This window comes from Lampetra fluviatilis, chromosome 31, assembly GCF_964198595.1.
Source record: "Lampetra fluviatilis chromosome 31, kcLamFluv1.1, whole genome shotgun sequence".
Taxonomy (NCBI): domain Eukaryota; kingdom Metazoa; phylum Chordata; class Hyperoartia; order Petromyzontiformes; family Petromyzontidae; genus Lampetra; species Lampetra fluviatilis.
In genome coordinates, this window is record NC_136305.1 from 8,534,021 (window position 1) to 8,561,943 (window position 27,923).

Genomic DNA, 27,923 nt, shown 5'->3' on the forward strand with positions numbered 1-27,923 from the left:
AGGGACTTGGTGGGAAGGGCCCAGTCCACGGAGCTTGTTGTCGCGACGCGTGGTATGGAGAACTTCTTTCAGTTGAATATGTATGCATGGAATTCCGGGTCTCGCAGTGACGATGATGCATGTAATCACCAGCGAAACATCGTACTACTCATTGTAAATGTTGTGGATTTACTCTCCAACACACCGGTGGGCTGAAGTGGTACTAAATGGCGCATTGTTTACGTGACAAACCTTACTGGCTGTCGGGTGGAGGATTCACGACACATGTATACTTCGGGGCCATCCATTTAGTACGTACGCAAAAATGTCAAAACTTGACCCCTCCCCCCATTCCTGTACACACGCGTACTTTTTTACACCCCCCCCCCCCCACGTACGTATGCCTGACTCACCCCCCCCCCACATCCTATAGAACGGCCGATATTTAATCCACGCAAAAACGATGAAGGATTAATAATATTAACGTGTTTAAGCAAACAGACAACTCATTTGAAGGCCAATGTAGACTAATTATTATCGAGGCTTCACCCCCCCCCCCTTTCCTATGCGTACATTGTCAGTAGACCACCCACACGCAAGCGTACACATTTGGGTTAACCCCCCCCTCCATGTGTACGCACTAAATGGATGGCCCCTTACGCAATCTAACCCAAAAACCTTTATGAAGAACTTCTTTCACTCAGTACGTAGCCAACCGTACTTATCAGAGGTGCCGGTGAAGGACAATAGCATGGTAGGAGACACGATTCGGTTCCGTTCAATTTATCCTGGAACCCTAAAACAGGCCCTTGCTGGGCCGTCGAGCTCGGTTTGCCAATGGTGGTGAACAGGCAGCACCAGCTGACATGGCGTTCCAGCCCTGGCCGTGTTAAACCGAACTCACAGAAGAGGCCTTGGGGAAACATACAGTATTCACACGTTTAACTAGCCGAGAGCCAAAGTGATCTGGGTACTGCCTTGCTGGGCCGTTGAATATTAATAGGCAGTCGGACAGCAGGGGTCCGTCGTGGTGAGCCGCGATGACCTCTGCGTTATGGTCTCATTCCGGGTCTCGCTGACAGTGGCTGTGGAATTGTCCGTGATTTTATGGATCCAGGAAGGGTGAGGGCAACCGAGAGGTCTCCACCTGATTGGAGAAGGACGTCCGCCTGAACCGATGTCAATATGGACACGGTAGTGACTTGATGGAGAAAGGAATGTGTTTGTCGACAACTCACACAGGGACCCAGAGACGCAGACTCACAGACCCGCACTAAAAAGACTCGCACAGACACCAAGACTCGCATAGAGAAAGACTCACAGACCCATAGACCACAGATAATCACTCTCAGAGACCCAAAGACTCTCACAAATAGACTCAAAGACCCACAGATTTACAAAGAGACCCACAGGCTCGCACAAAAACACTCACACGGAGACCCATACTCAGAGAGATCCACAGACTCTTTCACAGAGAGATATCCAGAGACTGTTTCACAGAGGGAGCTCCACAGACTTTCATAAGGAGAGACCCATACCCTCACAGACTCTCATAGAGACCCACAGACTCAGGCACCTCCAGCCTCCTCTTCCACCCACAGAGACTCGGACGCGTGAGGAAGTTTAAAAGGCCGATTTATATTCCCCACCACTACGGTCACACCAGTGAGACGACACAAAAATGGTCCCTTGGCTGAAGAGTAACAAATGCTCAACGCAATTAAAACCACAGCTCTTACAAAAAAAAACCCAATTTCGGCCATCACATTCTACCGCTCTCATCAGGATAATGTTCCTAACTTCTACTAAAGAGACAGAGTACCTTAAGGGGCGGAGAGCTCTGGGGAAGAAAAATCCGTTACGGAGCGCAGCAGGGAAAAGCTCATAAACGCAGCCCAGGGGCGAGGATACATGGGCCAGGGACTGGGCAGGGGTTAGAATGGGGGGTGGAGGGAGAGGGGAGCGGGGGATGAAGTCCGGTGGCTGGGAAATGCAGAGGTGGCCAAGACAATAATGGGTAGGAGGGTGGGTGCTGGTGGTCACTGGGTTGCTATGGTGATAGTCACTGGGTATGTGGGGTGGTGACAGCCACTGGGTGGTATACATTGTGGGGTGGTTATGATGGTAATCACAGGGCGGGAGTGGTGGTTGACGTATGTGGACATTGGGTGGTTGGGTATGTTGGGTATGGTGGTGGTCGTCACCCCGAGGAGTCAGGGCAGTGAGGTTTGAAGTAATAAGCAGAGGTTGATTGGTGAATGAGTTGAGGATGACTAAAACATTTATGGCAGATAAGCCATTGATAGATGAGTATAGAGTGAATAAGGGAGTGGGTGGGAGTTTCAAGCTTCAAGTAGATTTTTTTTAAACCAGCTGAGAACTCACTTGGCGGGGGGGGGCAGTGAGGAATGCAGGGGGAGAAGGGAGTTTAGGGAAGCACGAGGATTGTGGGAAGGAGAGGGGAAGGGAGGGGGGGTCGTTAACTAACCACTACTGATACCTGAATAAGATCTACAGCGAGCTGCCCCAGCAGTCACGACGGCACACGCAGACCGGCGCCTTCACCTGAGACGAGCAGACATTCTAAGTTGCCGGGGAGAGGGGAGTGGAGATGGGGGGCGGGGAGGCGGCTGTGGGCTGTAGGGGAGGTGTCATCTGGTAGCCCATCACCACCCACGTGCCCCCCTCTCTCACCCCCCCCCCCCCCCGTGTACACGAGCATGTGGCACCATGCTAGGTGTTGCGGATGCCCAGCGCCTGCTCCAGCTCCTGCCTCCGCTGTTGCACCTGTGGACGGAGACGCACCCAACGCACACGTGTGATGTTGCGCGACGACACGTGCCCACCCACAGACGCACACGCGCGGCACACGCATGCACAAGTGCGCCACGGACGTGCACAAACATACGCACGACACCAAACTCGCTGCACAACAATCATTAACCTTTTCTGGGAATATCTCGCATGTCTTACGTCTCCGCATATGGGGTTGGAGAAGGCTGAAAACAAGATTTCAAATATAGCTCCAAAATTAAGGGAGTTGGTGCTCGTCGAAATTTAGCCACCAATCCCCCCCTCGGGCATCTGGAAAACATTGACCCATAATTTGCGGCATTTCGTAATGTCTCTATGGAACCTGCAACGTGTGCCAAATGTCATCAAGATTGGAGGCGGTCAAAAGAGTTTTTTTTTTTCGCGGTTTTGAGCGATCACAAGTGAAATGACCCTCATGTGGCCTTGGGTGTTTCGTGCAACTTGTCTGGCCTGCATTCCCAGTGCGCAGTGTAATCCATGCACACACTACGTTCTCAGAGCCCTGTGAAAGCCACCCATGTCCCGTGTGAGCTGTGCCTCGTGTGAACCATCGGCGCCAGTTTCCCTCCCGTGTGAGCTGCCTGTGCCCGTCTCCCCCCCGTGCCCGAGTGCTGGGCGCCCACCTTGGAGTAAAAGTAGCGGCACACGGCCTCCTGCGCCCACGGCTGGAAGTAGAACTCGGCGTGGCGCTCTTCCTCGGGGTTCCCGACCACATCCGTCATCGTCTACTCCAAGCGGGGACATGGTGGGGAGGGGTGGGGGGGTTAGAGTTAGGGCAGTGTGGTCAATGCGGTAATGGTGATTAGGGGTGGTCAGTGTGTAGAGGTAGTGCAGTTCATGTGGTGAGGGTGTGTATTGGTATTGTTGTAAGTGTGGCGAGTGGTGGTGATGGTGGTGCTGGTGGGGAGAGGGAGTATTCGCGGTGGCTAGGGGTATTGCGGGCAGCGTGGTTCGGTGGCGGTCCGTTGCGGTCACGGCGCCGAGAGTTGAACGACAACGCGGCTGGCGAGGGTGAACGACAGCTGACGGTGCATGGTGGTGAGGGGCAGCTGTGCCCGCGTGCGTGGCATGGGGCAGGCGGCGAGCCTGGAGCAGCTCCGTGCCTTCAGGTCATGACACTGCGACTGGAGCCAGTCGTTGATGAAGCCCTGGGGGTCGCGTGCGAATCCCAGCATGAACTCTCGCTGGATCTTCAGCTGGTTGATCGTCTCGATGGTCTCGTGGATCTGTAGGAGGAGGGGGACACGCGCGGAGTCAGCGGACGCGTGCGTGTATGCGTGCGGGGGGTTGGGGGGGGCTGGCGGGGGTGGACGCGGGGGCCGAGAGGAGGGGGTGGGAGGAGGCACCTTGGTGTCGAGCGTGGCGATCTCCTGCTGGCTCGCAGTGGACAGCAGGAACGAGTTCATCTGCGTCTTGAGGGTGTCGTCCACCTCCACGTCGATGTCGTAGCAGGCCGTCTTCTTCTGGTCGTTGGAGTCGACACTGGGGGAGCAGAGCGACAACGTCCGTGGTCAACAGGGGCAGGGATCTAGGCACACAGCTCCAACCAGTACCACCGGCGGTACCGGCAGCAGCGTGATGACCCGTCTGTGGCACCGTGGAATGGAGGCGGTGGGGTCACGTGGGACGTAACCCCTCCCACCTACCGTCAGTAATTAGTTAATTGTTTTTAGCGCTTGTGCGATGTCCGGCACAGGACTATGAGGTGGCACGGTCGCCGAGGCGGAGCGCGTCGGTGACCGCCGTCCGAGCGAACGTTTAACCGAAAATGAAATCAGATCAGAGACGACCAGACAGAAATCACGCGAGCGAGTGGCGGCGTCACCGTCACCTGATGATGTGGTTGATGATGATTGGGTCGGGAGGGATGAGCAGTGCGTGCAGGCGCTGCGGGATCTCCGAGAACTTCATGCGCGGGCACTCGAAGATCTGCGACCGCACGGCGAGAGCAGCGCAACGATCGTGAGACACGTCGTGGCGAGCGAGCGGGCGAGTGAGCGGGCAGGCGAGGAGGGGAGCGGCACCTGGTGCAGGTATTTGTCGCAGAGGATGTACTCGCGCTCATGCGAGTCCTGCAGCTTGTGAGTCTTCACGTACTGCCACAGCGCCTGGATGATGACAGGGCGTGTCTGCGTGTGGATCCCCAGCAATCGCGCCAGACGCGGGTCCAGCTTGAACTGCGGCGGCTGCATGGGGACGAGAGGGAGGACGCGCGCGCGTGAGTTTCTGGGCGAGTGGATGAGCGGGTCGGTCGGTGGGCGGGTGAGTGAGTTGGTGTCTTTGTGGGTGCTAGAGAATATCAGTGTGTGGGCGAGTGAGTGAGTCGGCGTAGGAACAAGAGAGTTTGTGGGTAAGATTGTGCGGAATTGAGGTAGTGCGTGGGCAAATCAGCCAGTCAGTGTGTGGGTGAGCAAGTGATTCAGTGTGTGGGTGGGCGAGCAAGTGATTTCAGTGTGTGGGCGGGTGAGCAAGTGATTCAGTGTGTGGGTGGGTGAGCAAATGAGAGAAAAAACGTGAGAGTTTGTGGGTGGGCGAGTGAGTCGGTGTGGGTGAGTGAGTCTGTGTGTGCTTGAATGACTGTTGGGGAGTTCCTGTGTGGGTGAGTGAGTGAGCGAATGTATGAGTGGTTAGGTGGTATAGTGGATGTTTACGTGAATGTTTTAGGCCAAGTGGATGTATGGGTGTGTGGATGCATGCCAGTATGTTAAGAGTGGTGTTGTTGCTGTTGTGTTGTGGCTGTTGTGTTGTGGCTGCAGTGCTGTGGATGGAAGTTTTGTGGCTATTGTGCTGTGGCTTTTGTGCCGTATCTGGCAGTGCTGTGTCTGGCAGTGCTGTGTCTTCCCCACCTGGTAGTCCAGCATGAGCAGCACAGTGCAGCGCACATTGACGTCACCTGGGCGCTTCACCTGGAACCCGTCCGTCTCCTGAGTGGTCTGCGTGCGGTGCCACTGCAAAGACAAAAATCCCCCCCTTATAGCCTACACAGACTGTTGGGGCAAGTGGGCCAGCATGGCACACGAGGGGGTGGGCCGGCCAGCACCACTCCCGGCCGCCTCTCTCTGCGCAGTGGCAATGTTTGCACACTGCACCAGGTACTCATTTGAGGCCGAGTCGTCACACACACGTACTGATCACATGACATGCGCACACAGGTGTAGATCATATACTACGCTCGCACACACACAAAGATTCTCCCTTGAGTGTTAGAGAGTTAAAGGCGACCAGGCGTGAATCTGGCTACCCCACCCCCTCATGTGCTGTTCTGCCTTTCGTAAGCTTTTTATTTCAATGCTCTATGAATTGTGAGTTGTCACGGTGACCCGAGTTCGAATCCCAGCCATGGCTAACATCACTGGCGAGTGATATCCCAACTGGTCCTGCACCTTCTCTAGATCGACCAAGCCTTAAACAAGTACTTGGTGCAGTGTTTAAAGACAGCCGAGAATGGTGCTTGCCACACAACTGTAACAGTGGCAAAATATTTAACAACAGTGGTGAATTTGAACCGGTCCTGGGACTCCCCTGGTGAGGTGTATAAACGCCAAAACTTGGGAGACAAAGGCGGCCTGGCGTGGTGCTAAGCCCCCCACCCCCTCCCTCGAGTGCCGTTCCGGCCTTAACAAGTGCTTGCCAGCAACCCTTGCCCCAACAGCCTGCCTTTGTTTTTACACTCGCGCCTCCGCGCGCACGCACGCACCACGTGCCACCTTCACTCACCCTACATCCCGCCCCCGCCCCACGCACAGTGAAACAAAAACCTCCCTGTGCTTGTGCTGCACGGATGGGGGACAGCGAGTCAACATTGGGCAGCTGTTGCGAGTCGTCACGGTGGCAGCGACAGCTGCACGCGGTGGGGAGGGAGGCGGGCGCCGCTCACGCAAAGGAGGGCGCCACTGCTCGATATAACACAAGAACAAAGATCCCCCCCCGTAGCCTCAACAGACCGTTGGGGCAAGTGCTTCAGCAAGTAGCACCTATGAAGGCTAGCATGGCGCACAAGGGGGCTGTAGGCCCGGGACTATGACCGGTCGCCTCAAGTCTCCCTCCTGGTGATGTTTACACACGGCACCAGGGAGTCATTTGAAGCAGAGTCGACCTAGGAGAGGCCCAGGACTGGTTCGGATCATTGGTCGCTGGTGTTGTTGGCCGTTGGTGTGAATCAAATTCGGTTGCTGTATTCGCAACGCAGCATGCTAACCGCTATTTTACCACTCCCCCCCACTATGTATGTATACATATACTGATAATTGGTTCTTTACCCTTCTATCTGGCAACAAAACTGACACCTTTTTTACAAGGAGTCATGTTTGCATAGACCGCAATACCTGCAGTCATAATACAAACAAAAGAACATAACTCTGATAATGTGCACTGTCCTTAAAGTTGATTGATCCACACCCGAGACAGCTTTCCTTAGAGCCTAGTCTCATATGGGTTGGACCAGATGACGCCAAAAGGCGCAACCCATATGAGACTAGGCTCTAAGGAAAGCTGTCTCGGGTGTGGATCAATCAACTTTAAGGACAGTGCACATTATCAGAGTTATGTTCTTTTGTTTGTATTATGACTGCAGGTATTGCGGTCTATGCAAACATGACTCCTTGTAAAAAAGGTGTCAGTTTTGTTGCCAGATAGAAGGGTAAAGAACCAATTATCATATTTTTACTGGCAAATGAGGTTCCCATAGTATACATATACTATCATACCTGTCAACCGATACCGTCAACCCATGCAGGGAAATGGAGTTCAGGTCCATACGGCGTACAGCCGTTTCAATAAGGGCAAAAAAAAATAATCACTGTCCATTTGTTTGTGTTTCTCCCTTGTGATGGGACTGTGTAGGATGAACGTTGAGATGTATACGGACACCAATAATGTCTGAATTGGTCTGTAATAAAGTAGGCACTGAGAAGCGTCGACAGGTTTGTTCTATGTATGGAGACGTGGCCCACGCATACCCTAGCTGTGCGCCCCGGGGTTGTCGGACATGAGGTATGTTGATGCTTTGTTTGCGAATAACACATATTTAAAGACCACTGCGTGGGTTATCACGGTCGTTCTGTACACAGCTATCTGCGTTTTCTTCGGGTTGTACCGCGCGCGTTGTTCAGGCGCGATTGTCCGACGTTTTGCTTCTACAAGCTGGGAGCCTCTTCAGAACAAGGGCCTAAAGAAGCTCCCGGGCAGGTGGAGAGAAACGACGGACGTCGTGCCGGACGGCGCGCAGTACAAGTCTAAATCCACAACTGTACCCTAGTGATATCGCTGCGATGTCACCATGTGTGTTCTAACGTGCGATCGGTTGAATGATGTCACCATATTGCTAAGACGGAACTTAAAAATATTTTTTTTCCCCCTTTATGAACAAAGCTGAGACTTCACATGGGGCAACCCAAGACACACGGCCTTTGAGCGCAGCTGCTAGAGCAGAGCTGGAATGAATTTTCCTCTATATTCCTGCACCTCCGACTAGCACGTTTGGCTCCGTACGGTGCGAAAGAGGTTCAACATACATGACGCAAGGGTACATGCTACTCTACGCGCTGTACAACGCAGCGGTGCCCTTGGTTGTAGGTTTAAGCCACGAGTCAAGTCATGGGTCACAGTTCGCTGAACGTAGATTGCAACGTGAGTTGTGGGGTCACCGATCAAGGATCACAGACCATGGGTAAAAGATCACAGGTCAGGTTGCGGGTCGAGATGATCATAGTGTGGGTTGCAGGTCGCGGGCAACAACTCGTGGTTTGTGGGTGACCGGTCAGAGGTCGCGGTTCATAATTTGGCTTGGAGGTGTGTGTGCCCGCGCTGGGTTTTAACGCCGTGGGTGGAGGGGGTCGTAGGTCACCTCCACCAGGTGGTTGTCGGGCCCGTAGAGGTCCTTGTCGAGCTCAATGACCAGGCTCTTGAAGAACGAGGAGAACTTGCGCTTCTGCTTGCTCGTGTCGTACTTGTTCGACGTCATCTGCGGAGGACGACATGCACCGGGGAAATGAAGAACATGACAACACAACGATTGCACAAGATGAAACTCATAATGACGGCAACACACCAACACAACCATCGCTGCACTCGCCACCATCACCGCCACATTTGGACATTTGGCTTCAGCACACTCATCACGTCCACCTCAACAGTCATCAAAATAACACCATCACTTATCACACTCACCACTACACACAGTAGCCGCCAGGCACCCCCCCTGCCCCCAACAAACCGTACGCACGTCGTCCAGGAGCCGCCCCTCCACGCGCAGCTCCCACGATGCAATGCTGCCCTCCTCGTCCTCGGCGTCTGGCTTGGCGGGGTTGTAGGTGTTCGAGATGAACACACGCAGCTTGCGCTTTTGCTGTGGGAGACACGGGAAGCGTAGGGACATGGGGACGGCAGTTAGTGGCACGGGGGGCACGCGCCCACGGATGCAGAGCTGCGCTCACCGCACTCAACCATTTCTCTCTCCCTTTCTATTACAGAGTTCCTTTCGTCACATTTATGACACGCGGTACACTCCAACAAATAGCATGTCAACCGACGTTATGGGCGATGCGCGCACTTATTTACGGAGTTAATTGTTGCGGCTCCCCAGGGTTGGCGGAACTATTTTTCCAATGGCCACGCAAGAGGTGGGGAAGACTAAGAGACGTGCCAGCTGGGGGGAGGAGGGGAGGCTCTCAGAGCTAGCGGGGCGTGCGTCCTGCTCACACTGGGCCCCGAGGGTCCCGGACACGAGGTGGTATTTAAATGGGGTTATTCACGAACGGGTCCAATATTATAATCAACTAGCCTTTTGCCCGTCCAAGGATGTATTGCAGTAAATCTGAAACTTGCAAGCGAAAAGCAGACCGCGACGCGATATTAATTGCATCCATTCGTGTGCCATTTGTAAGGCCGCGGTGACACAGACTTTTTTAATTTAAAGGTTATAATCCCTTGTTCATGATGACGTCCTTTTTACTTTGATGTCTCAACAGTGTTACGGAGATAGCGTGACGCGAGGGTTCTGCCTTTGTAGTGAGGGTTGTGAGTTGACGCTGAGGAGGGGGGAGGAGGCTCATTATAGTAAAGTATTCTGCCGCCTCTAACTTTAAGCGCGTCCCAGGCGGTCCCAAACATCAGGAATTGTTCCGTGGCACCAAGGGAGGGGGCCGTCGGCGGGAATCCCACGCGATCGGGAGAGTTCCGTGCGCCGTCGCGATTCTGCGGAAGAGATGCGTCACCTTCATGGGCCGCTTGAGTGCCTCCTGGATGTCCAGGCGCTTGCGCATGATAGTCTGGTCCAGCTTGCGCTCAAATGCCAGCAGGTCCATGTAGGCCTGTGACTCGGGCACCAGCTCACGCACCTGCACGCGGCAGACAAGGGCACGCCAGTCACCGCCATGACCAGAGTTAACACTCGTGATCACAGTTAACAACTGAGTCGCAGATGTATTTCTTAGAGGCAACACATTTATTACTCCAACACGAATACACAAAGGGGTAGCTGCCCCTTTACCAGATAACAGCCTATGGTGATGGACCACCCGGCTAACTACACTAACACACTGGGAGTTAGCTACAACGGACCAGACCCCGGCTCGGGTTTCGGACCACGTGTTTGGAGACTATTCTGATGACGGTAGCAACAACCAACCCCGGTCCCTGCGGGGAACCCGGCTTATATGCTCCCGGGTCGGGGCCGGCTCCGCCCTTGGCCCCGCCCACCTTTGAGAGAGAGCTCTTACTCTCTCTCGACTCTTCTTGAGACAACTATCCCGGACACGTGACCACCACCTTAGCCCCCCACTGGAAACTTTACCGGTCACGTGCCTTTGGGGTCAACCGGAGTGCCATGGCCCAGGGTCACCCTGTCCCCGGGCTGACACTCTCCCACTCCCTCCGGTGGGAGTCGGCACTGCACGCCACGCGTGGTGCCACTGAGCGCTATCCCAGCGCTCACCAAGCCCTCACTAGGGCTGGTACTACACCCACCTACGGGGTGTCCGCGATGACGGTAAATCGCACGCCATGCCTTGCTAGGCAATACTAGGTAACGGAAATACTAGGTGACATGCACGATGCTGCTGGATACGTGATGTCCGCGATGTGAGTACATCGCACGCCATGCCCCTCTAGGGACGGCACCATAGATTACCACAGGTTTCCACAGTTAACACGTTACCACAGGTTACCAGTTGACACGTTACCACTGTTGCCAGGTACGGTGCGGGCGTGGGGTAACATACCCTCTGAGGCAGCACCTTATCGGCCATCTTCTTCTTCTTGGCACTGGGGACACGCGGCGGACACAGGCAGACAGCAGGTGAAGATACATGGACCGATACACACACAGATGGATGAAGAGGTGACAGATCATTCTTTAAAACGGGACTCATTATTATATCCATAGTTTTACAAAACCAAAAACCCCGAATTAATTGAAACAAAACATTATTGACAAATGTCCAAAGAATTTCAACTGGACTCGGACAAAAAAAAGTCCTAAATTCATTTCAAAAGATAATACATGCATACATTTATTTTAATCGAAGTCACTTTGAACAATTGTTGAAATTAATGAAAACTGCCCGATGTGCCCTGTTAAAATAAACATCATAACCCGATACATCCCGACTTTTCGGCCACCCTGTGTAACCCATAGGAAACCAAATACGAATCGTAACACTGGTGGCACTGGGTGAGAGGATGCTGCGTTGGGGACGTTTTGGCCGATCCCACGCTCGAACTCAGGCCAGCCGCGGCTGTCTTACCAGCGGTTGCGGCTCTGCTGGTGGTGCGACTGCTGCGCCAGCTGCGAGCCCTGGGAGGCCGGCGCTGGGCGCTTGCGTGATGAGTCTGCCATGGTGAGGGCCGGGCCGTGCGGGGACGACTGGTGCGGTGGGGGGCCCATGCCGGGCCGCATGCCCAGCGGTCCCACGCCGCCCATGGGTCCCATCGGCCCCCCCATGCCGGGTCCCCCGCCCCCCATCACCGGCCCGCCACCCATCACGGGGCCCCCGCCGTACGGAGGCCCCGCCGGGGGGCCCATGGGGGGCCCCGAGGGCTGCAGGCGGCCGCCAGACGGGATGCCGGGTCGCTGCGCGGCGTCGACGAAGAAGATGACGAGGAAGGCGACGGCGGCACCAACAACAACGACAATAACGGAAAGGGCATGAGCAGTGGCAGCAACCGCAACAGAAACAACCAGCGGGGCACTGGCGCATCGGATAGCGCACCACGCTACGAACCCCAAAGGGCCGAATTCGCGTCCCGCTTATGGTTAACAATGGCGAGAGCGAATATCAGAACCGGTTTATAAACAAGAACTTGGTGGGGCGTGTAGTAAACGTCAACGCAGGGGAAACAAAGGCGGTCAGGCGTGGTGCTTGCACAGTGTCGACTTTCATAGGTGCTCACTAATAGCACTTGCTCCAACATCCCATGTTGGCTACAAGACCTTTGTCTTAATGTGTGCGTGTGTGCACGTGTATAATATTTGGCGGCGACACAGCACGGTGGTAGCACTAGCGCCACTTGTTGTGGAAGTTCACAGTTTGAATCTGCCAGCCACCCTGAAGAATACTGCGGTGTGTATAGTAACCTGAATACTATGACGCGCCGTCTGCTTCACACACAGTGGACGTTAAAAGATCCTGTGATGTAAGTTTGCAAGAGGAGGCCACTGTATTGCCGGCATCAGTGTCCAAACTTCACTAAGTAAAAAATTTACACCGCAAATCACTCTATTGAAATCATGGACACACAACAGCAATAATTGCCCCCTACTGGCAAAACTAATGCTCCCAAGTCACTGTTGCAAGTGATGCTCTGTTGATCTCTCGAGTTCTCACCTGGTTTCAACACAATCAAATTGATGCATGAAACATATCACACGTATTTCAAGGTGGGTAGATAATTCCTTTACAGCACCTCTGGACAGTGACTAAAAAAACATCTCACACCCACGCCTATAAATATACACAGGGAACCACAAACTCCCATTCATATACTGTACACAAGTAACCTACACACCCTCTGAGATCACACACACACCTACACAATTACACCAATACTAAATACAAGGCGATCCATTAATACATATCCCACTGATTTGTAAAGACAATAGAGCCCTCGTATAACCTTAAGAGACTGGTGAGGCAAGTGCTGTTGGCATGCACCTTTTAAGGCTGGGACAGCACATTGCAACAGGAAATCGAACCTGGGTCACTGGCTTAGTAACACAATGCACCACCCACTGTGCACTCTTTCTAATGACACACACACATATACCGTATGGCACACATGCATTGAGGATGTACAACCCTTTAATCAATCCAGCGCTGGATAAGGACCTCTACGCACCATGCGGGTAGTGGTGGCTGACCGCGCTGGTCAGTATAACCTGAACAGACTGTTGGGTCAATTGCTGTTAGCGAGCACCTATGAAGGCCACCACGGTGCACGAGGGGGTGGGTGGCCGCACCACGCCCGGCACGCCTTGATCTCCCCAGTGGCGATGATTTTCACACACCGTACCAAGTACTCATTTGAGGCTGAGTCGACCTAGGGAAGGCCCAGGTCTGTTTCTGATAATCGTCACTTGTCTTGGCTGTGAGCGGGAATCCAACTCGGGTCATCGGGTTCGTAGCGCAGCGCGCTAACCGCGACACTATCGCTCTCCATTTGTCTTGACAACAACCCCACAACCAGTACCACACACACACATACACTTAGACCGACAGCATACACAACCCAAACACCCATACCACACACACACAAAACACTAACCCACACACACATTATCAGTCCTGCTCACACCCACATGCTTTAACACCCACATGAACACGCCTATATCTACACACTACACCCCCCGACCACACATGCAAAACTGCACAACCCCCCCACCCCGCACACACACGCCATACCCACACAACAACTGTCTGCCACTCTGTGTTGTACACATAATGGCGCTTGTGCCAGGTACATAGCCTTAACAGACTGTTGGACCAAGTGTTGTTAGCGAGCACCTATGAAGGTTAGCACGACACACGGAGGAGTGGGTGGCCAGCACCGCCCACGGGGATGTTTACACATCTCCACCAGGTACTCATTTGAGCCTGAGTCGACCTACGGGGGAGGTCCAGGACTGGTTCAGATAATCGTCACTGGTGTTGGCCGCGAGCGGAAATCAAACTCGAGTCTCCGGGTTCGTAGTGCAATGCGCCAACCCACCGCACGACTGCTCCCCTATTGAACCAGGTACCCACACACGAACACACGCATATGATCACCCACACACGCACGCCCTCAACCCGTGCGCTGCTGCTGCCCGTGTATTTTTAACACGGGCGCGCGTGCACGAGCGTGCGTGCGTCACACCGGAGGACACGGTGACACGCGGAGGACGGCAGCCTCGCCACCCACGGGAGGGAGAGGGTGAGGGTATCGCAGAGGGGGGCGAGACGGTGCCATCGCTGCCCGCACTAAGGCGTGCGCGCAATTAACACCGATCGCAGGCAGCCGGCTCCCCCGGCAATTAGCGAGGCGCGGGCCGTCCTCACTGCAACGCGTCCTCACCGCCGCCGATACAAACGGATCTGGGTTTAGAGGACGGGGAGGGGACGGCGGCGGTGGAGATGGAGTGGGAGGAGGTGGTAAAGGGGAGGGGGGTGTTTACTCATTGCGTATGTTATTAAAAAACAAGCCCACGTGCTGAGTGGGGGGGGGGTTAAACATTAACAGAGCAGAGTGGCAGCTTTGGGCAGAAATGGAACGCTTGCTGTTGTGGGGCAGTGGGTTCACGGGCGAACCCAGTGCCCCACGACAGCAGTGGATTTATATCATTTACATTTGTTGTAATCATGTGTAGGCTGATGCAGTGCAGGAGGATGTGGAGCTGAGTGAACTTGGCGATGAACGATACCAGCGGTGTCAAGATCGACCTGTAAAGCAGAGGAGGTTCGTGTGGACGCTCCTGGGTGGAGGCAGTCGCCTTCCAAAAACAGTGGAGGGCAGAGGAGCGACACTCGCAACAACGAGTGGAGCGCTGGGCGGTTAAACACAACAAAAGTTGACAGTGGGGAGCACAGGTGGTGCATCTCAGTCAGGCAACCCATGGCACCTGGGTCTGTCCCATGCCCCTGCTAGCAGCGAGCTTTCGAAACTCTACGAGGCCTCAAAGTGCACCTAGCCTGGCACAAGTACCGAGGTGACGACACCGCCACTTGGCGGCTGTAGCCACACGCTGCCAGACTGAGAGCGAAGCCCCTCGCACACCGCCCCCCCACACCCATAACCCCCTGCTGCTCCACGGGGGGCGGTCGATGCTAAAAACGCGTCTCACACCTGCGCCGCGTCACTCACACACGGTCCCTGGGCACCGTTCGCTTACAGCTGCTCACACACACATCTTACATGCAACCCAAAGACACAATACAAAGATCATATACGCACCAGAGACTGTACGCACACCACTCAATACAGAGATCATATAAAAGCCAAAGGCATCACACACACCCACATGCCATAGAGATAACATACATAAAATGCGCATAACATAGATACCATAAACATCATAGGGATGACATACACCAAAGACACAACAATCATGCACAGCCCAGAGAGATCACATACACCCCAACGACACACACACCGTAGACACTACACTACACACCATGGAGATCGTAAACACACTATAGACACCAGGAAGATCACACACACCCCAAGAGTTCACACCCAAAGCATAGACACCACGTAGCCATTACATACACGCACACCCTAAGAGATTACACACGCAATAAGCCCCATGCAATTGCACACACCAACCACACACACCGCTACACCCCAAACCACACACCCCAACGGCATGGTGGCCAGGAAAGGGGCTGTAAAGCGATGGGTTACTGAATCCATCTGTACGGCTGGGCTTAGTCCGGCTTCTCCAAATTTCCTTCACATGAAAAAAAAACATGATAGAATTAGCCAAACGTCCCAGTGTGGGACCCTCATAAAAGAAAAGCTTGAGACTCAATGAGGCTTTTCTGTGGAAGGATACTTATTGATTTATTATCACAGTACCAACCACAGCACAAAGATACCTGCACAGCCTTAACAGACTTTTGCGGCAAGTGCAGTTTGCGAGCACTTATGAAGGGTGTCACGGCACACGAGGGGGGTGGGTGGCCAGCACCAGGCCTGGCCGCCTTTGTCTCCCCTGTGGTGAAGTTTACACACCGCACCAGGCACTCATTTAAGGCTGAGGCGACCACATCCACATACCCCACTCTCCACAACAAGACGTCACAACACGGAGCCAATACGGAACACCCTACCAACATCCAACGAGATAACAGCCAGACGCAACACTCAAAAAGACACCCCAAACTGACACCCTAGTCAGATGGACAGCCCACACAGACGCACAGACAGATACTCACCACACCCAGAGACACCAGCTGGATAAGTCTATTCTGACCAAACACTAAAACACATCAACAAGAAAGAAACATCACCCAACACACACCAGCTACATCATTTAGACAAAACACTCTGGCCGACACAGCACTCGCACACACACAAACCACCCACTGTCGCATCATCCATATACACTCCACCCAGACCATTCAGACCACCTATACACACCAGCCACACCATTCACAACAACAGACACACACACACCTCTGCCAGACACACATTGTAAACAAACACACCACACAGGCACACTTACACTAGCCAGACCATTAAGACATAAAAGACAAAGATCCCCCCCATAAAACCTCAACAGACTTATGGGGCAAGCGCCGTTAGCAAGCACCTATGAAGGCCGTCACGGGTGGCCAACACCACACCTGGCCGCCTTCGTCTCCCCAGTGGCGATGTCTACACATTGCAGCAGGTACTCATTTGAGGCCGAGTCGACCTAGGGGAAGCACAGGACCAATTAAGACAATTGTCACTGGTCTTTGCCGTGAGTGGGAATCGAACTCGGGTAGCTGGGTTCGTAGCGCAGCATGCTAACTGCTACTTTACCAATCCCCAAACACTTAGGGCACACCACCTAAACAGACCAACGCGACACACCCCAGCCACACAACTGCACCCCAACTAGCGCTTTCAGACACCCACACACACCCCCATGCAGGCAGACAGCCCGATCTTCCACCAAGGCCATGTGCCCTGGGCTCGTGCCCCACACTCCATACAAAACCCTTTCACTAGCCTCTTTCAAGAGCACGCTTATCTCTACGCAGTACAGAGGATGAACACACACATACCCACACCCACCCAAACAACAATAACATCAAACGCCATTCACCACTAGGTGGCGGTAACATCATCATGATGCTTGTACCAGGCTAGGTGCACTTTGAGGCCACATGAAGTGTTAAAGGCTCGCTGTCAGGTCACAAGACAGGCCCAGGTGTTATGGGTTGATTGACTGAGAAGACTGGCAGATGTACTTGTGCTCCCTACTCTGCCAACTTGCTACGTTTTAGCCGCTCCGCTCCTTGTCGTGAGCGTCACTTCTCCAATCTCCACTGTTGCTGTAGGGCGAATGCCTCCGAACTGCTCAGCAACGTCCTTCACAAGCCTCCACTACAGAAGCCGACCTTGACACCGCTGGTGCCGGTCATCTGCAAGTACAATCATCTCCACATCTTCCTGTACCGCATCGGTCCATCTCCTTTCTAGCCTGTGCCGTGCCCATTTAGACCCCTCTATCCGGCCAAACAGAAGCTGCTTGGGCATGCGGTAGCTGGGCATGCGGCTACGTGATAGCCAACACAACCAAAGATCTCCCATATAGCCTTAAAATAATTTTCAGACAAATGCTGTTAGCGAGCACCTTTGAAGGCTGGCACGGCACACAAAGGAGTGGATGGCCAACACCACGCTCGGCCGCCTTTGTCTCCCCAGTGATGAGGTTTACACACCAGGTATTCATTTGAGGTTGAGTTGATCTAGGGGAGGCCCAGGATAGGTTCAGATAATCGTCACTGGTGTTGGTATTGGCTCATACCCATACACACACAGTCATACAAAGATAGCCTTAACAGACTGATGGCGCAAGTTCTGTTGGCGAGCATCTATGAAGGCCAGCACGGCACGCGAGGGGATGGGTGGCGAACACAATGACCAGCCGCCTTTGTCTCCCTCGTGCTGATGTTTACACACCACACCAGGTAGTCGACATAGGGGAGAGCCAGGATCAATTCAGATAACCGTCACCGATAATGGCCGTGAGCGTGAATCTAACATGGGTCGCTGGGTTTGTTACGCAGTGCGCTAACCTCTACACGACTGCTCCCCATACCTTCAACAACCGTCATTCGCCCATAAGTGGCGGTGACGTCACCATGGTGCTAGTGCCAGGCTATGTGCACTTTGAGGCCACGTGAAGTGTCCAGGGCTCACTGGCAGGTCATAGGACAGACCCGGGTGCCATGGGTTGACTGAGATGACTGGCAGATGCACCACCTGTGCCCACTACTGTGCCAACTTGCTGCATTATAGCCGCTCCTCTGCTCTCCGCTGTTCTTTGAGGGAGACTGCCTCCAACTGCACATCAGCGTCCTTTACGAACCTCCTCCACAGAGGTCAATCTTAACACCGCCGGTACCAGTCATCCAATACCTGCACATTCACCCACAGCCATGTTTACTCACGCCTACACACGCAACTACAACTCGAAGAGGCGAGACACTTGGGTGAGCTTTGGAGACGTGAGGAGAGGAGAGATGAAGAGAGGAGGGACATAGGAGTAGGGGAGACACAAGGAGAGAAGACAGAGAGGAGACACATGAGAGAGTTTGTTTGGGAGGCACTCGGAGGAGCACAGACACGACAGAAACATTGGGATACAAAGAGAGCTGACACTTGAATGAGATTTGGAGGAGACACGACGAGCAGTGGAGACAAAAAGTAGAGGAGATACAAGGAGAGGTGTGACACAAGGAGAGACATGAGATGCATGGGAGAGTTGGCAGATGTGAGGAGAGCTGGGAGACACGAGGAGGGGGAGAGCTGTGAGGAGGAGGAGGGGGAAAGCTGGGAGACGTGAGGAGGAGGAGGGGTAGAAGTGGGAGGCGTGAGGAGGAGGGGGGGGGGAGAGCTGGGAGACGTGAAGAGGGGGGGAGAGTTGGGAGACATGAGGAGGAGGGGGGGGAAAGCTGGGAGAGCTGTGAGGAGGAGGGGGAAAGCTGGGAGACGTGAGGAGGGGAAAGAGGGGTAGAAGTGGGAGGCGTAAGGAGGAGGGGGGAAAATCTGGGAGGCGTGAGGAGGGGGGGGGGGGAGCTGGGAGACGTGAGGAGGGGGGGGGGAGCTGGGAGACGTGAGGAGGGAGGAGCTGGGAGGCGTGAGGAGGGGGAGCTGGGAGACGTGAGGAGGTGGGGGGGGGGAGCTGGGAGACGTGAGGAGGAGGAGGGGAGGAGCTGGGAGGCGTGAGGAGGGGGGGGAGCTGGGAGACGTGAGGCGGGAGGAGCTGGGAGGCGTGAGGAGGGGGGGGGGCTGGGAGACGTGAGGAGGGGGGAGCTGGGAGACGTGAGGGGGGGGGAGGTGGGAGACGTGAGGAGGGGGGGGGGCTGGGAGACGTGAGGAGGGGGGAGCTGGGAGACGTGAGGGGGGGGGAGCTGGGAGACGTGAGGAGGGGGGGGGAGCTGGGAGACGTGAGGAGAGGGGGGGAGCTGGGAGACGTGAGGAGGGGGGAGCTGGGAGGCGTGAGGAGGGGGGGGGGCTGGGAGACGTGAGGAGGGAGGAGCTGGGAGGCGTGAGGAGGGGGGGGGGGCTGGGAGACGTGAGGAGGGGGGAGCTGGGAGACGTGAGGGGGGGGGGAGCTGGGAGACGTGAGGAGGGGGGGGGGCTGGGAGACGTGAGGAGGGGGGGGAGCTGGGAGACGTGAGGAGGGAGGAGCTGGGAGGCGTGAGGAGGGGGGGGGGAGCTGGGAGACGTGAGGAGGGGGGGGAGCTGGGAGACGTGAGGAGGGGGGGGGGCTGGGAGACGTGAGGAGGGGGGAGCTGGGAGACGTGAGGAGCTGGGAGACGTGAGGAGGGGGGAGCTGGGAGACGTGAGGAGGGGGGGGAGCTGGGAGGCGTGAGGAGGGGGGGGGGCTGGGAGACGTGAGGAGGGGGGAGCTGGGAGACGTGAGGAGGGGGGAGCTGGGAGACGTGAGGAGGGGGGGGGGGCTGGGAGACGTGAGGGGGGGGGAGCTGGGAGACGTGAGGAGGGGGGGGGCTGGGAGACGTGAGGAGGGGGGAGCTGGGAGACGTGAGGAGGGGGGAGCTGGGAGACGTGAGGAGGGGGGGGGCTGGGAGACGTGAGGGGGGGGGAGCTGGGAGACGTGAGGAGGGGGGAGCTGGGAGACGTGAGGAGGGGGGGGGGCTGGGAGACGTGAGGAGGGGGGGAGCTGGGAAACGTGAGGAGGGAGAAGCTGGGAGGCGTGAGGAGGGGGGGGGGGGGCTGGGAGACGTGAGGAGGGGGGAGCTGGGAGACGTGAGGGGGGGGGAGCTGGGAGACGTGAGGAGGGGGGGGGCTGGGAGACGTGAGGAGGGGGGAGCTGGGAGACGTGAGGAGGGGGGAGCTGGGAGACGTGAGGAGGGGGGGGAGCTGGGAGACGTGAGGAGGGAGAAGCTGGGAGGCGTGAGGAGGGGGGGGGCTGGGAGACGTGAGGAGGGGGGAGCTGGGAGACGTGAGGAGGGGGGAGCTGGGAGACGTGAGGAGGGAGGGGGCTGGGAGACGTGAGGGGGGGGGAGCTGGGAGACGTGAGGAGGGGGGAGCTGGGAGACGTGAGGAGGGGGGGGGGCTGGGAGACGTGAGGAGGGGGGGAGCTGGGAGACGTGAGGAGGGAGAAGCTGGGAGGCGTGAGGAGGGGGGGGGGGGGCTGGGAGACGTGAGGAGGGGGGAGCTGGGAGACGTGAGGGGGGGGGAGCTGGGAGACGTGAGGAGGGGGGGGGCTGGGAGACGTGAGGAGGGGGGAGCTGGGAGACGTGAGGAGGGGGGAGCTGGGAGACGTGAGGAGGGGGGGGGAGCTGGGAGACGTGAGGAGGGAGAAGCTGGGAGGCGTGAGGAGGGGGGGGGGGGGCTGGGAGACGTGAGGAGGGGGGAGCTGGGAGACGTGAGGGGGGGGGGGGAGCTGGGAGACGTGAGGAGGGGGGGGGCTGGGAGACGTGAGGAGGGGGGGGAGCTGGGAGACGTGAGGAGGGAGGAGCTGGGAGGCGTGAGGAGGGGGGGGAGCTGGGAGACGTGAGGAGGGGGGAGCTGGGAGGCGTGAGGAGGGGGGGGGGGGGCTGGGAGACGTGAGGAGGGGGGAGCTGGGAGGCGTGAGGAGGGGGGGGGGAGCTGGGAGACGTGAGGAGGGGGGGGCTGGGAGACGTGAGGAGGGGGGAGCTGGGAGGCGTGAGGAGGGGGGGGAGCTGGGAGGCGTGAGGAGGGGGGGGAGCTGGGAGACGTGAGGAGGGGGGAGCTGGGAGGTGTGAGGAGGGGGGGGGGGGAGCTGGGAGACGTGAGGAGGGGGGAGCTGGGAGGCGTGAGGAGGGGGGGGAGCTGGGAGACGTGAGGAGGGAGGAGCTGGGAGGCGTGAGGAGGGGGGGGGGAGCTGGGAGACGTGAGGAGGGGGGGGGGCTGGGAGACGTGAGGAGGGGGAGCTGGGAGACGTGAGGAGGGGGAGCTGGGAGGCGTGAGGAGGGGGGGGGAGCTGGGAGACGCGAGGAGGGGGGAGCTGGGAGACGTGAGGAGGGGGGAGCTGGGAGGCGTGAGGAGGGGGGGGAGCTGGGAGACGTGAGGAGGGGGGAGCTGGGAGGCGTGAGGAGGGGGGGGGGCTGGGAGACGTGAGGAGGGGGGAGCTGGGAGACGTGAGGAGGGGGGAGCTGGGAGGCGTGAGGAGGGGGGGGCTGGGAGACGTGAGGAGGGGGGAGCTGGGAGACGTGAGGAGGGGGGAGCTGGGAGGCGTGAGGAGGGGGGGGAGCTGGGAGACGTGAGGAGGGGGGGGGAGCTGGGAGGCGTGAGGAGGGGGGGGGGCTGGGAGACGTGAGGGGGGGGAAGAGGGGGAGAGCTGGGAGACACACGAGGAGGAGGAGGAGTGGTGGACTCACGATGCCGTGCACGAGGAACTCGAAGAGTTTACTCTTGGTCGCCTTCTTGGCCCCGCTGCTTGCCTCTTCTGCCGAGGACATGGCGAGCACGCGAGCCGACACCAACCACCGCCGCTAACTCACAACACCACCACCAACTACGAATACTATTCTGACCTATTATTAACACTGCCACCGACTCCTGAAAGCACTACTGCTGACTATCGGCACCAACAGCTCTACAACGAGAAATAAAACCACCAATACTACCACTAACTACTTACTCCTTTTAAACGATAATACTACAGGCACGTGTGTTAACTCTCGATTGTGCTGCCTGTTGATGGCCGCTTGACGTTTTGGGGCCTTTTGTGTCTGCGCCCAGGAATTGACTTTCAAAAATACTACCGGTGACACAGCGACCACCGCTACTAACACTGCTACGAACCACACACACTGCTACTCATATAACACGACCAACACTGCTACCGCAACTTTCACAAGCCACTAACATACGAACCACACACTGCTACTCGTATAACACGACCAACACTGCTACTGCCACTTCCACTAACACTACGAACCACAAACACTGCTACTAACAATGACCAACGCTGCCGCCGACGCTGCTACTACTACAAGCAACTAACACTGCTGCTGCTGCTGCTACTACTACAAGCAACTAACGCTGCTGCTGCTCGTACTGACGGCACTCGCACGACCAACGCCGGCACGAGTCGGAGTCGTGCGACCACCACCAACGCTCCTCCCCCCCCCGCCTGCGAGTGGAGGCGGGGCATGCGAGCAGGGGCGGGGCCACGGGGGGTGCGAGGGGGGGGCGACGTGATGTGCGCTAGGGGGGTGCGAGGGGGGTGCGAGGGGGGTGCGGGGGGGGTGCTAGGGGGGTGTGCGAGGGGGGGTGCGGGGGGAGGGCGAGAGGGGGGTGCTAGGTGGGTGGGGGGGGGGTGCGGGGAGAGGGCGAGAGGGGGGTGCTAGGGGGGTGCGGGGGGGTGCGATGGGGGTGCGAGGGGGGGTGCGAGGGGGGTGCGCGAGAGGTGCGAGGGGTGTACGAGGGGGGTGTGGTGGGGGGGCGAGGGGGGGTTCGAGGGGGGTGTTGGGGGGGGTGTGCGAGCAAACGGGATGTGCTGCGTCTGTCTGGTGGGAGTGCGCGGTGTGAGAGGGGTGTGAGATGGAGTGTGTGTGAGCTCAAGGTATCAGGTTTGTGTGTGTGTGACCGGGGTGTGAGGTGGAGTGTGTGTGTGACCGGGGTATGAGGTGGAGTGTGTGTGTGAGCTCAAGGTATCAGGTTTGTGTGTGTGTGACCGGGGTGTGAGGTGGAGTGTGTGTGTGACCGGGGTATGAGGTGGAGTGTGTGTGTGAGCTCAAGGTATCAGGTTTGTGTGTGTGTGACCGGGGTGTGAGGTGGAGTGTGTGTGTGACCGGGTTGTGAGGTGGAGTGTGTGTGTGAGCTCAAGGTATCAGGTTTGCGTGTGTGTGTGTGACCGGGGTGTGAGGTGGAGTGGGTGTGAGGTGGAGTGTGTGTGTGTGACCGGGATGTGAGGTGGAGTGTGTGTGTGTGTGACCGGGGTGTGAAGGGCGTTGTGCTGTGTGACCGGGGTGCGAGGTGTGAAAGGGGTGTAGTATTGTGTGCGTGATCGAGGTGGAAGTGGGGTGTGTGATGATCACATTGTGAGAAGGTAACGTGTGCTCTCGGGTATATTCTATTGAAATTGAGTGTATACCTTTCTGTGCATTCTCTAGTGTCTTTATGCTATGGCGTGTATTCTATTTGCGATGGGGGTGTATGCTATAGTGTGCTATGGCTACGGGATGCATGCTAAAGTGTGCATGCTATTGCTAAGGTATGCATGCTATCGTGTGTACGCTGTGGCTATGGTGTGTACGTGATCGTGTGTATGCTGTGGTGTGTATGGGTGTGTGTGCTGTGCTCGCTGCTCCTAGGACCACGCTAAGAGCGTCACCTCCAGCAAGCAGCACATGGCGGCAGCCGTGGGGGCCATGCAAGGGGGACTGCCGACGGCCAACGAGGAACAGGTCACCCCCCTTCCTACATCATCTATTTACACGCGATCAACAATCGCTTCCATGACATTCAGGGCGATCGCCATCTATATATTCCAGCAGTCCACGTAGATTTGTAGTTCTTGCTTACGTCACAACACTAACCACAGCTATCCATTGTAACGAAATTGATTGGCAACATGTAACCCCCTCAATTCCCCCCCGCCCTCCGCCGGCCTAAAGGCCACGTTCATTTACACCAGCAGTGGCAAAGGCAACAGCAATGACATTTAAAAATAAAATAAAAAACCTCGCATGGTCGACAAGGCGACGTCGCTTAAAGTGCAGTTGTTCCTCGCAATACCCCTCGGGGAAGAAAACGCCCCCCTACAGCCCATCCCCCAGACTCCGGCAGAAGAACCAGCCCTCCCCCCCTCCTCCTCCAGCCTTACCCCCGTGCCCCTCCCCCCACACAGCCATGCCCACTGCCCGCTCTTATCCCTAGACGTGCCCACTGCCTCCCGTACCCGTCCTTGAGCCATGCCACCTGCCCCTTCCCCCACACATCCCTGATCCCCAGAGACATGCCCCATCTCTGTCCCCCTTCCCCTGGCCTCAGCCATGCCCATCCCCCAACACAGCCGTGCCCACTGCGCCCCCCCCACCCCGACTCATGCCCACTGCCCACTGCCCCCCCACACATTGCCATGCCCATGACGGTCCCCCTCTCACACCTCCCTCCAAACACCCACTTGCTGCCACAGTCCAGAACATTGTCCAGGAAAGGCAGACGATACTGAGAGTTTCGATTTAAAGCTTTCGTGACTGCAGGGATTCATCTTCTTGGTTCTTTCGGTAAAGTCACGTAGAATGGAAATAATAAAATATTATTTTAGTATGTTGTATTTTTATTATTTTATTATTTCCATTCTACGTGCCTTTACCGAAAGAACCAAGAATATACTGAGAGTGTGAACACGTGCTAGTAGTGCGTGTGTGTTCGTGCAGCGGTTAGCGGTGAACCAGTCCTGGGCCTCTCCTAGGTCGACTCAACCTCAAATAACTACCACGGTGTGTAAACATCACCATTGGGGAGACAAAGGCGACCGGGCGTCGTGTTGGCCACCCACCCCCTAGTGTACCGTGTGTCGGCCTTCATATGTGATACTGACTAACAGCACTTGCCCCAACAGTTCTGGCTCTCTTTGCCTCTTTTTGCATGTACAGTACTGTGTGTACATGTGTACGTATGTACAGGTATTTTGTGTGTCTGTGTGTATGTGTATACGAGCGTGTATTTGTGTGTGCTGATAAGGAGGTTGAGGCATGCAGTTGGGTAGGAGGCGTGGGACGGGTGTGTGGGACGTGTGTGTGGGACGAGTGTGTGTGTGTAGGATGGGTGTGTGTGTGTGGGACGTGTGCGTGGGTGTATGACGTGTGCGTGGGTGTGTGTGTGACGGGTGTGTGTGTGTGGGACGAGTGTGTGTGTGGGACGAGTGTGTGTGTAGAACGGGTTTGTGTGTGTGTGTGACGTGTGTGCGTGTGCGACGGGGGTGTGTGTGCGTGTGTGACGGGGGTGTGTGTGTGGGACTGGGGCATGGAGGAAGTGGTGGGGGGGCGGGTGCCCGGATCGGCGGCTCAGTCCTTGAGAAACACAAACCTCGCCAACACAGACTCAATACAGCCAGCCCTCCCACACACGACACAAAGACAAAGGTCCCCCCCACCCCCCCGTTGTAGCCTTTAAAAGGCTGTTGGGGCAAGTTCTGTTAACGAGCGCCTATTAAGGGGCGCGTGGGGGTGGCGTGGTCAGAAACCACGTCCGGTCGCGTTTCTCTCCCCAGTGGCGATGTTTTTCACACCGCGCCAGGTAATCGTCATGTTAAGGCTGAGTCGACCAAGGCGAGGCCAGGGACCGGTTTAGGTTCGCCACTCCCCATTAAGATACATACCCACAAGCACGTGCTCACTTACATGCAGATAAATACACACAGTACGCACGACCGCATAAGAGTACAAACAATAGCATGCACGCACATAAAGCCCACACTTACCAATCCCTCTAAACCTCCTCCAGTCACCACACAGCATGGCACCTCACCACTCCCTGCGTGTCACTTGAACTCTCATCATCCTACCTCACCGGCAAACCCCCATCAACCCCGCACACCCCATCAACCCCATCAACCCGCACACCCCATCAACCCCGCACACCCCATCAACCCCGCACACCCCCATCAACCCCGCACACCCCCATCAACCCCATCAACCCCGCACACCCCATCAACCCCGCACACCCCATCAACCCCATCAACCCCGCACACCCCATCAACCCCCATCAACCCCGCACACCCCCATCAACCCCGCACACCCCCATCAACCCCTCACACCCCCATCAACCCCTCACACCACATCAACCCCTCACACCCCCATCAACCCCACACACCCCCATCAACCCCGCACACCACCATCAACCCCTCACACCCCATCAACCCCACACACACCCCCATCAGCCCCACACACACCCCCATCAGCCCCACACACACCCCCATCAACCCCTCACACCCCATCAACCCCACACACCCCCATCAACCCCGCACACCACCATCGCCACGCGTTCATTGCAGATCGACGACACATCGGGGCGGCCGTGGAGGCGCGTGCGTGTAATGGAACACGGCGCGAGGTGTGTGGAGCCGCGTATTTATAGAGAGGAGGACGCCACGGCCCAGAAAAGTCAGGTTCCGTCCCCACAATCGCCCGAGACAACCAATTAGGTAGACGCAATACACGCACACGCGCGCACACGCTAAAACAAGTCAGCAACCGGGCCTGGTCAAGCAGCAGCATTTTTTGTTTGTTAGAGGACTCGATGCGTATAATAGGGGATAACAATCCAAAGCGCCACACAGATGGATGACACATTGGCATGTTTTGTTTATGTGACAAACCTTACTAATTGGCTGTGGTGGGTGTTGGCGGGTTTAACGACACATTTATATTTACGCGATCTCACCCAACAATCTCTATGATGGATCACACATTATTCCACTTGCTGGACTTGGCTATGGGTTGTATTCTTACGTACGGCAAGGTTCAGGAGCTAGATGACAATATTGTATCGATATCAGCTAGCAACGACGAGGGGCGGTTTCATAAGAGAGTTGATGTCGTTTTGCCGTTCCTCCTCCGCTGAAGCAGCGTAGACTTTAGTGGTTTTATTATCCGGTCCCCATAGTTTGGGATGCATGACTGCATTACTGTGACTTGTCTTAAATCTTCCACTGATGCAGAAGTGCGCAAAGGCCTGTTGATGGTTCGATGTGGTTGATGGTTCCACCGTGCAATTGTATTGAGGGACTGTGTACTGCTGTCTTGGTGTAGGTCTGGGAATGTTTTTGTTCTTTTGCCGCATTTAGTGTTGAAGAATTGGCAGGAATTTCTGTACTTTTGCAATTTGTACTTATACAAGTTATTTATTTGTAGTGACTTGCTTACCATTCCTATACTTTGCACTCCAATCGGTTTAGTATTGTTTGTTGTTGTAACTTACTGACCTGCCCCTACCAGACATATGTGAAAAATAGCTTCATAGTTCATCGGATTTCTCCAGGAATAAAAAGAGATTCTGATTAAGTACCTGCAGGGCTGCTCCCTCGCCTTTCCATGTGTGAGCCACCAACCCAGAAAGATTCAGCAATCGCGGTACAAACTGTTCTCCAGCCGAAGCCACATGTGCTAAGCGTCTTCGTCTATTCACACTCTAGCACAGAGGTGAGCCCTTGTGAATAGGAGGGAAACGGTTGTATTTTATCAATAGTCGAGCTATTGCGTAACTGCTCAACGCATTTGAAGGCCAGCACTCGTACAGAGAAAGTCAAGGCTGAAACTAATAAAAGATGAACACCACTCTAACAAATGTATTTCAGAGTCTCTCTTCCCCCAAACACAGCATTATCTAATTTGCTAATTCAAGGACGGACACACACAAAGCCATCAGGTAATTCATAGGCAGCGGGGAGAGTTGGGGAGGAATGTGTTGGATAACTCGAGCTGGGAGACGCACAACTT

At 56.0% G+C, this 27,923-nt stretch overlaps 1 protein-coding gene across 3 annotated transcripts in view; it reads right to left on the reverse strand.

The window, feature by feature from the left end:
* Positions 1 to 1,597: 1,597 nt before the first annotated feature.
* LOC144943516 (SWI/SNF-related matrix-associated actin-dependent regulator of chromatin subfamily D member 1-like) overlaps positions 1,598 to 27,923 on the reverse strand; it is a 33,204-nt gene continuing 6,878 nt past the window's right edge. The window contains exons 1-13 of one of the 3 annotated variants that reach the window (XM_078871036.1): positions 21,852 to 22,578; positions 11,538 to 11,863; positions 11,013 to 11,055; positions 10,008 to 10,130; positions 9,008 to 9,139; positions 8,639 to 8,755; positions 5,640 to 5,741; positions 4,818 to 4,979; positions 4,625 to 4,722; positions 4,140 to 4,275; positions 3,897 to 4,019; positions 3,417 to 3,518; positions 1,598 to 2,766 (exon numbers count right to left, since the gene is read on the reverse strand). In XM_078871036.1, the coding sequence (XP_078727162.1) occupies positions 2,713 to 2,766; positions 3,417 to 3,518; positions 3,897 to 4,019; positions 4,140 to 4,275; positions 4,625 to 4,722; positions 4,818 to 4,979; positions 5,640 to 5,741; positions 8,639 to 8,755; positions 9,008 to 9,139; positions 10,008 to 10,130; positions 11,013 to 11,055; positions 11,538 to 11,863; positions 21,852 to 21,932 (1,599 nt within the window). In that variant the 5' untranslated portion in view covers positions 21,933 to 22,578 and the 3' untranslated portion in view covers positions 1,598 to 2,712. Of the gene's footprint in view, positions 2,767 to 3,416; positions 3,519 to 3,896; positions 4,020 to 4,139; positions 4,276 to 4,624; positions 4,723 to 4,817; positions 4,980 to 5,639; positions 5,742 to 8,638; positions 8,756 to 9,007; positions 9,140 to 10,007; positions 10,131 to 11,012; positions 11,056 to 11,537; positions 11,864 to 21,851; positions 22,579 to 27,923 lie in introns of those variants that run through there. The other 2 variants (XM_078871035.1, XM_078871034.1) reach the window with 2 other exon arrangements.